At 41.1% G+C, this 12,500-nt stretch overlaps 1 protein-coding gene across 3 annotated transcripts in view; it reads left to right on the forward strand.

Moving 5' to 3' along the window:
* The first annotated feature begins 6,835 nt into the window (after nt 1-6,835).
* The window catches only part of LOC143026197 (apolipoprotein D-like), a 9,988-nt gene continuing 4,323 nt past the window's right edge, over nt 6,836-12,500 (forward strand). The window contains exons 1-2 of one of the 3 annotated variants that reach the window (XM_076186211.1): nt 6,836-6,934; nt 11,971-12,427. In XM_076186211.1, coding sequence (XP_076042326.1) covers nt 12,299-12,427 — 129 coding nt within the window. In that variant the 5' untranslated portion in view covers nt 6,836-6,934; nt 11,971-12,298. Of the gene's footprint in view, nt 6,935-11,967; nt 12,428-12,500 lie in introns of all 3 variants that reach the window. The other 2 variants (XM_076186212.1, XM_076186213.1) reach the window with 2 other exon arrangements.

Below are 12,500 nucleotides of genomic sequence, written 5' to 3' on the forward strand. Positions count from 1 at the left end.
AGAACTGGGAGTGGGACCAACATGTGTACATCGCTTTTGTAGATCTGGAAAAAGCGTTTGACAGGTTACCAAGGAATGAAATATGGGATACTTTAGAAGACCCAACATATATGAAAGAACCCTCATTAATTAGAGCTATAAAGAGTCTTTACAGAAATAATGTCAGTGCGGTAAGGACCCAGCTAAGAGAGGATAACTGGTTTGACGTAACTGAGGGTGTAAGACAGGGTGGTGTGATATCTCCTTTACTGTTTGTGCTGTTCATGGACAGGAGCATGAAGAGGTTGAGACTTGGGGGAGAGGTAACTACATTGGCATATGCAGATGATATTGCGATAATCACAAAGTCTCGTACAAAATTGCAGGATACCCTAAATGCATGTAATGAAGAATTGAAAAAGTCAAGAATGATAATAAATGCAAATAAAACTAAAGTAATGATGGTGGCGAGAGAGAGAGATGATATTGAGATAGAAATAGATGGAATACAATTGAAACAAGTGGAAGACTTTCAGTACTTGGGAGTTCAAATATACGAGAGGTGTTATATGGAGAAAGAAATAACAAGCAGAATCGAAAAATATACAAATAATCTAAGATTAATGTATCCACTACTAAAAGACAGACTCATACCATCAAAAGTTAAAGTTATCATATATTAAACGATACTAAGACCAGTATTAACATATGGCTCAGAGACCTGGACACTAACAATGAGATTAAAGAGCAAGATACAGGCAGCAGAGATGAGAATGTTGCGATTAATAAAGGGAGTAACAAGAAGAGATCGCTTAAGAAATGAGGATATCAGAGATGAACTGGACATCGAATCAATATTAGAATTTGTAGAAAGAAGTAAACTGAGATGGTATGGACACATCATGAGGATGAGTCAAGAAAGGTACCCTGCTAAATATTATCGATGGAAACCAAGAGAGAAGAGGCCGGTAGGAAGACCCAGAAAGAGATGGAGAGATGGAGTGAGGGAAGCAATTGAAGCGAGAGGATCAACAATAGAGAGTGTGGAAGAAGAGGAACTTTACGAGGATCGTACCTGGTGGAGAAGTTTCGTGAGGCATCACAACTGACAGGGCACTGGCCCTACCTGGTGTATGGTAAAGGTAAAGGTAATATATATATGTATATACATATATATATATATATATATATATATATATACATATATATGTATATATATACATATATATATATATAAATATATATATATATATATATATATATGCAAATCAATCACATAAACACGTGATAAACAAAATCAGCCGAAACTACTGGGAAAATAGAACAAATAATAATAATAACGGAGACCAAACGATTTCGTTTATTAAGCCATCTTCTTAATAGACGAAAATGTCCGGTCACCGTTTTTTCATTTTTCCATTTGTTTCTGCAGATATATCTATATATATATATATTTATATATATATATATATATATATATATATATATATATATACAAGCACCCGGACCTGGCTTCGCCAGGTGTGCTTGGCCTACGGCGTAGCTCGCTTTGCTCGCGAGAGAATTTGACGACAACGTCGGGAGACTTTGACGACTCCTTTTGGAGACTGAAGGCTCCTTTAGGAGATTTTGAAGACTCCTTCGTAATACTTCTCCTGGCAATATTTCGTAAAGATTCTCTTAGCAATATTTCGTAAAGATTCTCTTGGTAATATTTCGTAAAGGTTCTCTTGTTAACATTTGGTAAAGATTCTCTTGGCAATATTTCGTAAATATTTTCTCATTAATATTTCGTAAAGATTCTTTTGTCAGAATTCCGTAAATATTCTCTTTTTCTTGTAAGCACCACTTTCTTTTTCCATGGTAATATTAGTATTTCCGGTGATGACTCATTTCCGGGTTGGGCCTTGCGTAGGAGGTTGGAAGGTTTAGAGAGAAATATTTTTTTTATGTTAGTGGAGTGGAGATTCTCTTGGCAATATTTCGTAAAGATTCTCTTAGCAATATTTCGTAAAGATTCTCTTGGTAATATTTCGTAAAGATTCTCTTATTAACATTTGGTAAAGATTCTCTTGGCAATATTTCGTAAATATTTTCTCATTAATATTTCGTAAAGATTCTTTTGTCAGAATTCCGTAATTCCGTTTTTATGTATATAGATTCTCTTGGCAATATTTCGTAAAGATTCTCTTAGCGTTATTTCGTAAAGATTCTCTTGGTAATATTTCGTAAAGATTCTCTGAGTCTGAGTCAGATGTGTCCCCGGGAGTTAGTGTTTCCGGTGATGACTAATTTCCGGAGTAGGAGGTTGGAAGGTTTTAGAGAGAAATATTTTTTTATGTATATAGATAGATTGTATTTCCGATCGATGTAATATTTTTGGTATTCCTCGAGACGGCTTTTACACCCACTCACAGTAAAATTCTTGTATTCTGTAAAATAATGTTTCATAAACTTTTCCGATTCTTCCTCTTTAATTTCTCTGTCGAAATATATTATGAGATCGTACTCTTCATCAGAGTACATATAATTTTTGCTATTTCGTAACATATTACAAAGGAGTCTTCAAAACCTCCCGAAGGAGTCTCCAGTCTCCAGAAGTAGTCGTCAAAGTCTCCCGTCGTGTCTCTCTCTCTCTCTCTCTCTCTCTCTCTCTCTCTCTCTCTCTCTCTCTCTCTCTCTCTCTCTCTCTCTCTCTCTCTCTCTCTCTCTCTCTTTTTTTTTTCTCTCTCTCTTTCTTTCTTTCTCGTTAGGTCAATCATAAAGGCAATACATTTTTTTTAATCGTTTATGTTATGTCACATAGGACCCGCGGAAATTTCACGGTTATTCAACTTTGAAGTATTACGAAGGAGTCTTCAAAATCTCCTAAATGAGCCTTGAGTCTCCAAAAGGAGTCGTCAAAGTCTCCCGACGTTGTCGTCAAATTTTCTCGCTCTTTCTCTCTCTCTCTTTTTTTCTCTCTCTCTCTCTCTCTTTCTCTCTCTCTCCTTCTCTTTTTCGTTAGGTCAATCATAAAGGCAATAAAGATTTTTGAATCGTTTATGTCATGTCACAATAAACATTTATAGACGTTTGATTATCTTCATGTAACCTATGATCAAACTTGTATAGACGTTTGAATACTGTTTATTCATTTGTGTATTTGTGTATATATATATATATATATATATATATATATATATATATATATATAAATATGCAAAATAACGACAGACGAAGAGAAACTTGTAGACAATAATTATTATTCATATTTGTTTCAGTAATGTTACTCTATTAGTGTATTTTATAGAAATATGAAAAATTAAATACTTTTGACTTTTTTTCCATTTTAATTTTAAATACTACCTGGGTTACGCAAATACACATTTCAAGCTTATGAAGAAGTTGAGGTGTCACTTTCATAAGAAAAACAAGGAAAACTCAAAAACGTTTTGGAGATGAGTATAGAGATCTTGCAAAGCAAGAATTCATACAGTGAATGACAAAGTAATGACTCATATTCATGAACATAATTATGGATCCGAGCAAAAGAAGCTATTTCCCAGTTGAAAACTACTTAAGTTTCAGAATACAAACCAACCAGAAATGTTGTTGGAGCAATGATCACTAAGGAAGATGAATTTTCAGTTGTCCACATTTTATCTTTTTCATCATTGGAAAGAAAGGTGCGTCGATGGAGACAGAAAGCATAAAATGTTATTTGTCCTGGTACGCAATTGTCTGGCACAATTGTCCGGGACCCAGTTGTCCAGGATGCAACTGTTCGTCCACCTCCCTCTCCCTCTTCCTATTCTCTCTCCTCCATTTCTTACTACTACTGCCTCTCTCTCTTTTTTTTTTTTTTTACATGTTCTTATTTCTATCTCCTTTTTCCTCCTCCACTGGTTTGTTCGCTTTATTTCCCTCCTCCTCCTCTTCCTCTTTCTTATCTTTCTCTTTCGGTTCTCTCTTCTATTTCTCTTTTTCTTTTCTTTCCTTCCCCTACTCCTCGCTGTCGGCCTCTCCCTCTCCCTCCCACTCCCGCTACAGACCCATGCCGATGTGGCTGAAGGAAATATAACACCATCCTTAGCCCCGCCCCCTCTCCAAAGGTTCCTGACCTGTGGGGGGGTTGCATACTCTGATAACCTGCATTCAGTTCCGCCTCTTCACAGTCATTCTGCTCCTCGTCCCACTCTTCCTCCTTGCCCTTCTCCATCCTCCTGCTAGAATACTTTTCTAGATGCTATCTAGTCGGTCGCTGCATCCGCACTTGAACCCCATCCCTTGCTTACCTTCTGTAGGCAAGGGATGGGGTTCCGTCTTGTCATTTCCACTCTCTCCTAATTCATTTGCAAAGACGCACAAAAAACAGCCCGGTGGCTGCTCATAGAACGAATAACAAAGGAGACAGAGCCTCGATCTACTTCAGGGCTAGAATCCAACACCCTTGATGATTAAAAAAAAAAAGTATATAATTCATTCCCCTAGGTGGAGAATTCTCTAACTTAAAGATGTTGCGAATAAAGTTTTGTCCACAGTACGTAGATCATGGGCTGATTTTAATCTACTACATACAAATCAACACGTGACACAATGACTAGGGGGCTCAGGTCAGTGTATTTCATCAAAGGATGAAGTATGGCTCAACGTGTTTGTGTAATTCGACAACAGTCCAACATACTCTTTTTCAGTGAGGGAATATCCTCGTTGGGCTGGCGTCAACTTCTTACCGCGATAGTCAGTGGCATAACGTGCTCCGTCTACCTCTTGCAATAGCACAACTCCCAGGGCGACATGACTGTCATGCTGTAATAGGGAAATGGCCCTGCATCCACCCTAGGACGTAGATGACTGCCTATTTATTTTTCCGGTAGAGACGGACAAAGGTGATATATTATCAAAATTGAATAAGGTAGTTAGGAATATTCGTTTCATTATTGAGGTCGAGTCTCACGGCCGCCTACCTTTTCTAGACTCAGAAATAATCAGAAACTGTAAAAAAAAGCTCTTTTCAGAGTCTACAGAAAGCCCACAAATAAAGACGATATAATACAATACTACAGCGCACATGACGAGAGAACAAAAACAGTAGTGGTAATAGGTTTCTTCATCAGAGCACTGAGATTTTGCAGTCAGGAGTTCTTCGAGGGAAAAATCTCACTCATTAAACCCATTTTTAAGAAATTATGCTATCCAGAGGCCTTTTTTGTCTACCTCTCTCAAGAAAACACAAATTATCAGACGACGTAAGAACCCGGTCAAACGGGACTCACAATACTTAATTGTTCCGGGATTTAGTCTCACTCACTCACTGGGAGCCGCATTATGGCCGCTTGGTCTGGAAATTATTAATGACACAAGTAAGAAAATAAAACTAAATCTCACACATAGCGATATCAGTTTTAAGAAACCTACCCGTAAGAAAGGTGGATTTCTTAAAACTGATATACAACCAATACAACCAATGTAGAGGCCTTGCGATGGGGAGCCCTCTCAGTGCTGTTTTAGCATCCCTTTATATGGAGGTTTTAGAGAGAGATCATTTTGTAAGAATAATGGGTCGAAACACCTCCTGGTTTCGATATGTGGATGATGTCTTAGTCGTTGCCCCCAAGAACACCAATTTGGACAACAAATTGAGGACGTTGAATAGTGTCGAACGAAACATCCAGTTCACTGTGGAACACGAGGCAGATAACAAATTGGCCTTCCTCGACACCGTCATCTGGAGGAAAGGTAACAAACCCGCATTCTCGGTTCATGGAAAAAGTACCAATAAATACGACATCATTCACTACTAATTATGTTCATGAATATGAGTCATAACTTCGTCATTCACTGTATGAATTTTTGCTTTGCAAGATCTCTATACTCATCTCCAAAACGTTTTTGAGTTTTCCTTGTTTTTCTTATGAAAGTGACACCTCAACTTCTTCATGTGTATTGAAATGTGTATTTACGTAACCCAGGTAGTATCTAAAATTAAAAAGGAATAAAAGAGTCAAAAGTATTTAATTTTTCATATTTCTATAAAATACACTAATAGAGTAACATTACTGAAACATATATGAACAATAATCATTGTTAGAGTAACTAGGAGAGTAACATTATTGAAACAATTGAAACAAATATGAACAGTAATTATTGTCTGAAAGTTTCTCTTCTTCTGCGTTATTTTGCATATATATATATATATATATATATATATATATATATATATATATATATATATATGCCGCAACAAATGGAAAAATGAAAAAACGGTGATCGAACATTTTCGTTTATTCAGAAGAAATCGTTTGGTCACCGTTTTTTTTTCAGTAGTTTCGGCTGATTTAGTTTATCACGTGTTTATGTGATTGATTTGCATGTATATATATACAGAGATAGGTAATAGATAGATAGAGAGTAAAGATAGAGAAAGAGAAAATAGGGGCAAAGAAGAGGGAATAGGGAGAGATAAAAAGGGGGGGAGGTAGAGGAGAAGGGATGGGGAAAAGGGAGGACGTCGGCAAGCGAGAGGGGGAGGAAGGGGAGGAAGAAGAAGGGAAGGAGGATCAAGAGAATCAATGAGACGAAGAAAGAAAGGAAAAGGAAAGGAAACGAGAAAATGCAGTGAAAAATAGTAAAAAGAGAAAGGAGGAGAAGGGGGAGGAGGAGGAGGAGGAGGAGTAGGAGGAGGAGGAGGAGGAGGAAGGGTAGGAGGGAGTAGGAGCGGAGTACGAGGAGAAAGAAGAGTAAGAAGAGGAGGAAGGACTGGGAATGGGTGAGGATGAAAAGGAGCGCAATGGAGGTGGAGGGGGAGTAGGAGGAGCAGGAAGTTATTTGCTTAAAAACAGGGTTCAGGGCATGCTTCCTGTCATTCCTTCTCGCTGTAGAAGAGGACGTGGACGAATCTCTTTCCTTCCTAACACACTCTGGTGATGTCGCGGTAAGAAGGCTACGCTTTTCTCCTTGCAAAGGCTTTCAGGTGAGTCAAACACCGTTCGTTTTTTCATTGGCTTGGGGTCCTCATCGTGTATAGTGTGTGGCCTGAAGATGTTTTAAGTTATTTTGTGTCCTAGTGCTTTCTGTATCTTCAGTCCCGTATTTGATAAGATTTATCAGTCGATCATGGAAGAGCATACACTCGGAAGTGAGGCGTTCCACGTACATACCGTCGCCAATCCCCACGGTATCTCCTAGCAAGTCCCCGTGCAACCATCCTCGTCATTACAAACAGCTCTCAGGAAGATCGGTGGACTTGCCCTAGCTATGAGTTCTGTGGGCGTCCCTTTCGTTTCTTCTACCGAGGCCTGTCTTGTGGAGATAAATCTGTGAATGGCATCAAGATCATGGTCTCTGGTTTGATGATTAGTCATTCTGCAACACTCCATGATTCTCCGAAGGCATTTGTTTCCATAGACATTGACACGCCTCTTCATGTCAATGTCCAATGTCTATGTTTCACAACCATACACAAAGACAAGGAACACAAGTGACGTGAGGATTCAGATCTTAATTATCTTTCATGAATTTCGATAACGATACGTACTCTGGTTGAGTGTGTCCAAAACACTATGGACGATGTCACTTCTCTGAAGGACTTCCTGACATGACCCACCAGTGTTATGTACTACACTACTAAGGTATGTGAATCTTTCCGAGACCTCGTTGTCCTCGCCACATGCATGGACCAACTTAATTGTCACCCAGAAAGCCTTGAAACACGTGGAGACCTGGAATCCAGGCGGTCTTTCCTCTCTGTGCAGTGACTTGAAGGCTGCAACCAGGACCTCCAAAGACTGTAATAATTGCAGTATAATCGGCAAAGACAAGGTCAGTGACCTTGGTATTGCTGATAGATGCTTCACCATGACATTGATCGATGACCCTGCTCAATGCCAAGTCCATGCAGGTGTTGAAAAGTAATAGGGCAGGGACGCACCCTTGCCTCATTCCCGAGTTAAGAGGAAAGAACTCGGCGCACTTCCTTCACATTTAACAACATTCTCTATCCCAGAGTATAAACCAAACACCAAACCAGTAATCCTCACAGAAATCCCACGGATTACAGCAAAAACCTGAAAAATAAAATCATTTGCCAGAAACCACTTCTCGGATCAACGAAAGTTTATACCAAACTCTGGAGCGCAATACTTCTCACATTGTTAATGTTTATAAGCAACGACTTGCAATAAAGTGGTCTATCGATCAGTATTAAACAGGTCTAGCTCAAACTAATTTTAGGAAGACAACAGACAATTTCTGACAAAAAATGACGGTGGTAGGAGAGGAAAATGGAGGAGAAATAAGAAAAGATGAGGTTCAGGTAAGGCACCTGGGTTAGATGGGTGCAATGCGGAGTGTCTGAAGAAGGGAGGTACAGTATAAGTGTAAATGGCTAGTGAGGTTGTTTAATGTGTTTCTAAGGGAGGGTAAAATACAAGGGAAAAGGAGACAAATATGAGTGTAGTAGTTTGAGAGGGATCAGTTTTTTGAGCGTAGTTAGGAAGGTTTATGGGAGGTTTTTAATTGAGAGGATTAGGAGAGGGACAGAGGGAGTAATTGGTGAGGAACAGTGTGAGTTTAGGAAAGGTAGGGGTTGCGTGGATCAGATTTTTGCGGTAAGATAAATAGGTAGATAAGTAATGTTATGAATCGCTACTGTCTAGTAGGTCTGAGGATTCCTCCTCTTGTGTGGGGAACGCCCTTCTTACGTTCTTATTTTCGTACACTGAGAGGTTTCCTTCTTGCTTGATCCTGTCTATGTAGGCAGAGCAATCTCCGGCTGAGCGAATATGCTTAATGTGGTAGACGACGTCGACAACTCTTTTAATCACTCTATAAGGGTCCTTGTACAGAGGCTGGAGTTTCTTCGCCACCCCTTACCTGGGTCTGGTGGTGACGTATACTCTGTCACCAAGGGCGAGCTGTTTCATTATTGCCTTTGATCTCCCTGTGTGTCTGTCTACTGTCACTGCCTCGAGGGACTTTAGAAATCTATCAAAACAAGAGTTGGCCAATGCCATTGTCTCGGCTGCCAAATTATCATTATTGTATCAAGGGGTGCTTGGCTTTGTGAGTTGTCATAGGTAGAACGGGGTCACGGTGAATGAGAAGAGAATGCGGGAGTCTCGTAAGCCGAGTTGTATTCCAATACCGTCAGAGGGAGCATTTGATCCCAACCTGTCTGGTTGTCCTGGACAAGGGACCGTAGGATTTTAATGATGATCCCATTCACCCTCTCAACTATTCCGTTGCTCGACGGGTGATACGGCGTTATAGTGTGGTGTTTGATGTTCGCCATTTCCAACACCGCCTTGAGCATTTCGTTCATTAACTTCCCTTCCCTTCCTGAGATCACCTGCTTAAGAGTGCCATGTATGGATAGTACATGTGTGATGAAAGCCCGAGCTAATGTGCGCGCATCTTTGAAACCGATGGACACAGCGACTAAGAAACGGGTTAAGACATCGAGCACTGTGAGTATATACTTCGCATCGTCTAAAATATTGGTTAATGGACCTATGAGATCAATGTGCACCCTCTCGAATGGACTTTTCACTTCAGGAAACTGCCTGAGTGCAGCTGGGAGATCATATGAGGGTTTGCATGTAATGGAAACTTTGCAATTCTTTACAAATGCCTTTATATCTTCCGACATCTTACGCCAAACGACGAAGTTTTGCAGCGGGTCAAGAGTGACTTGGACCACTATGATCTGCCATAGGAAGACAACGGGCAACACGTAATGCTGCTGTCATGGGTCCCTCAGGGCATACCATGCGGAGTTCCTCCAACTGGTATGCCTTTCTGCGTGAGTGCTATAAAAGTCCATCCGGTAGGAGCCAAAACTCCTTGATTGGTACTCTTAAGCGTGGAATCTTTAGCTATAATGTCGTGGCCCCCTTGAGATACTCTTTAATTTGACCTTAATTAGGGTGTTCATCCTGTTCCTTCCGGATCATTAGCTGGTTCCCTATGACATGATCCTCCTCATTGTTCGAGTTTCCCTGGCTACCCGTGGTTATGGCTGTCATTATAAACTCGTACGTACGGTGGTCCGCCCCCCGTATCCTAGAGAGCGCGTCACCGATGATGATCAATCGCCTCGGGATATAATTGACTTTAAGTTCGAAATAGGCGGTTCGCTATTTGCCACCGGAGGATCCGAGTGTTCGTGCCTTTAGCAGCTAAGAGCCAGACCAAAGTCTAACCGGATATCTCATAATTAGAGGTCGATTTATGGTAAGACCGTAGACCACCGCTAACGCATCTCTCTCAACGATAGTAAACCGTCCCTCGTGCTCACTAAGAGTGCGACTGAAATAGGAGAGCGGACGTCTCCTACCGTCTCCTTCCTCTTGCTGAAGCGTGCCTCCTATTGCCGAAGCACTGGAGTCAGTGGTAAGCAAAAAGGGTTTCCCAAAATTAGGGTAGGGGAGGACTACTGTGCTTGACAAATGGGTTTTAAGGGACTCAAACGCGTGCACCTGAGCAGGTGTCCACGGGCAAAAGCTCGCGATCTTTGTGTTTCCTAGCTACGTCACCCTTCGTCGTCATATCTACTAGAGGTCATAAAATCTCGGCAAAGTTTAGGATAAATTTCCAGTAATATCCCGCTAATCCCCAGAAGGAAAGCAGCTCTTTCTGACACACTGGCTGTGGGAAATCCTTGATGGTTCGTACCTTCTCTGGTTGAAGCTCGATCCCATCCTGGGATAAGACATGCCCCAGGTAAGCGAATTCTTTCCGAAAGAAGTGACACTTCTCCAGCCTCAAAGAGAGACTTGCCTCTTATAATCTCTGAAGGATTTCCTTAAGGTTCTTGGGGTGGTCGTCCAAATTGGTTCCCAGGACAATGATATCGTCCATGTACACCCTCGCACTAACCCCTAACAGCCCCGTCAGTACCTGATTCATCACCCTTTAAAAACATGATGGAGCGTCTTTTAGCTCAAAGGGAAGAGATGTAAACTCATAGTGACCCTCGGGCGTCGAGAACGCAGTTTTCTCGCAGCTTCTCTCCACCAGCCGGACCTGGAGATACCCCTGCTTAAGGTCTAATAATGAAAAGATGATGCTGGTTCCAAGACTCCGTAACATCAAATCGAAATGGGGAAGAGGGAACCTATCACACACACACACACACATACAAACACACACACACACACACACACATGCACACACACACACACACACACACATACGCACACACACACACACACACACACACACACTTGCTGACCGCTATCTTCAGAACCTGAGGTAGTTTGCGGTCACCCTAGTTAAACATCCTCGGCATCGGAACCTGCTACCTCTACAGGTACCACAACCACGGCTACAGGTGTCTCATGTGTAGTTTGTGTTTGTGTTGGTTGAGCGGACGAATGTTGGAAGCTAAGTGTAGTTACTCAGAGGTTCTGAAGTCGCTTCATTGCAAACCTGTGATCAATTAGACTGCGGCATTCTGAACCTTCTGATGGTCGTATTTGTTTGTGGGACATGTCATCTTGCTCAACCCAAAGAACTGGCATAGAAGCGGCCTGACCAAAGCTAAGTATAATTGATGCTTGGTGGAAAATGTTGTGGTTTTTAATCTCTAACCATTCCCAGCACAACATTAGCCCTTGCTCCATATCTGTTTTTATGGCGAGGATGCTCAGGCTCTAATATGTATTATATCTAAACAGTGGGAGAAGTCACTTGTTGCCAGGCTGGACTCGATGAAATTGAGTGAAGTCACCTGGCTGCTGCTACTACAGCTGTTGTAACTGTTGACGTTATTGCTTCTTGGACTATGATCCTCTTTGATGAAGGGAATATTTGGAAATATATTTCTGTGCCCATGGTTGATTGTTTTGTCAATATATATACGGGTTCTAAAGTGAGAGTAATTAATTAGATTTAGGATGCTCTTCACCATAAGAATTTTATTGTAATAATATTCAATTTAGCTCGGAGGGGCTATTCCACACTCTTCCATTAAAAAAAAGACTAACCCATTTTTGTTTCTTCCAGTAGGAAAGGATTCCATCAGTCAGGGGTACCACCAGGGACCTTGGTTACTCACACAACGTACGGCAGAGTGACACAAAAACCCATTCGCTTTTAAGGCCCTGCAGTTCCTTTTAGAACTTCTGGTGTGTGAACGGACACGAGGTAGGGCTCAGGATTAAATCCACGAATACGTCCGGAGAGTGCTAATAAGGCCACTAAAGCTCTTTGGGTCCTACTAAGGTCCATCAAATCTTACAAGGATAAGCAAGTCGCAGAAGAAGTCCTATAAACAACAAAGTCCTCTTCAAGACTCCCGCGTGCTACAAAGGACCTGGAGAACCCATCCATCATTATGGTGTGGCGACACGTCTTGGTGTGCATGGTTTTACTGGTTCTCTCGGGCCTTTCCACCGAGGCACAGAAGCTTCGATGGGGGTTATGTCCCTTACGGCCTCCTGAAGAGGATTTTTCTGTTACTTGTGTAAGTTCACTTGTTTGTTTGGATTTAGTGACTAGTACGACTTTACAAAATAAACTACAACAAAATTCGAATA

The sequence above is a fragment of the Oratosquilla oratoria genome, chromosome 6, assembly GCF_046742065.1.
Source record: "Oratosquilla oratoria isolate Oo_2021 chromosome 6, ASM4674206v1, whole genome shotgun sequence".
NCBI classification, from domain to species: domain Eukaryota; kingdom Metazoa; phylum Arthropoda; class Malacostraca; order Stomatopoda; family Squillidae; genus Oratosquilla; species Oratosquilla oratoria.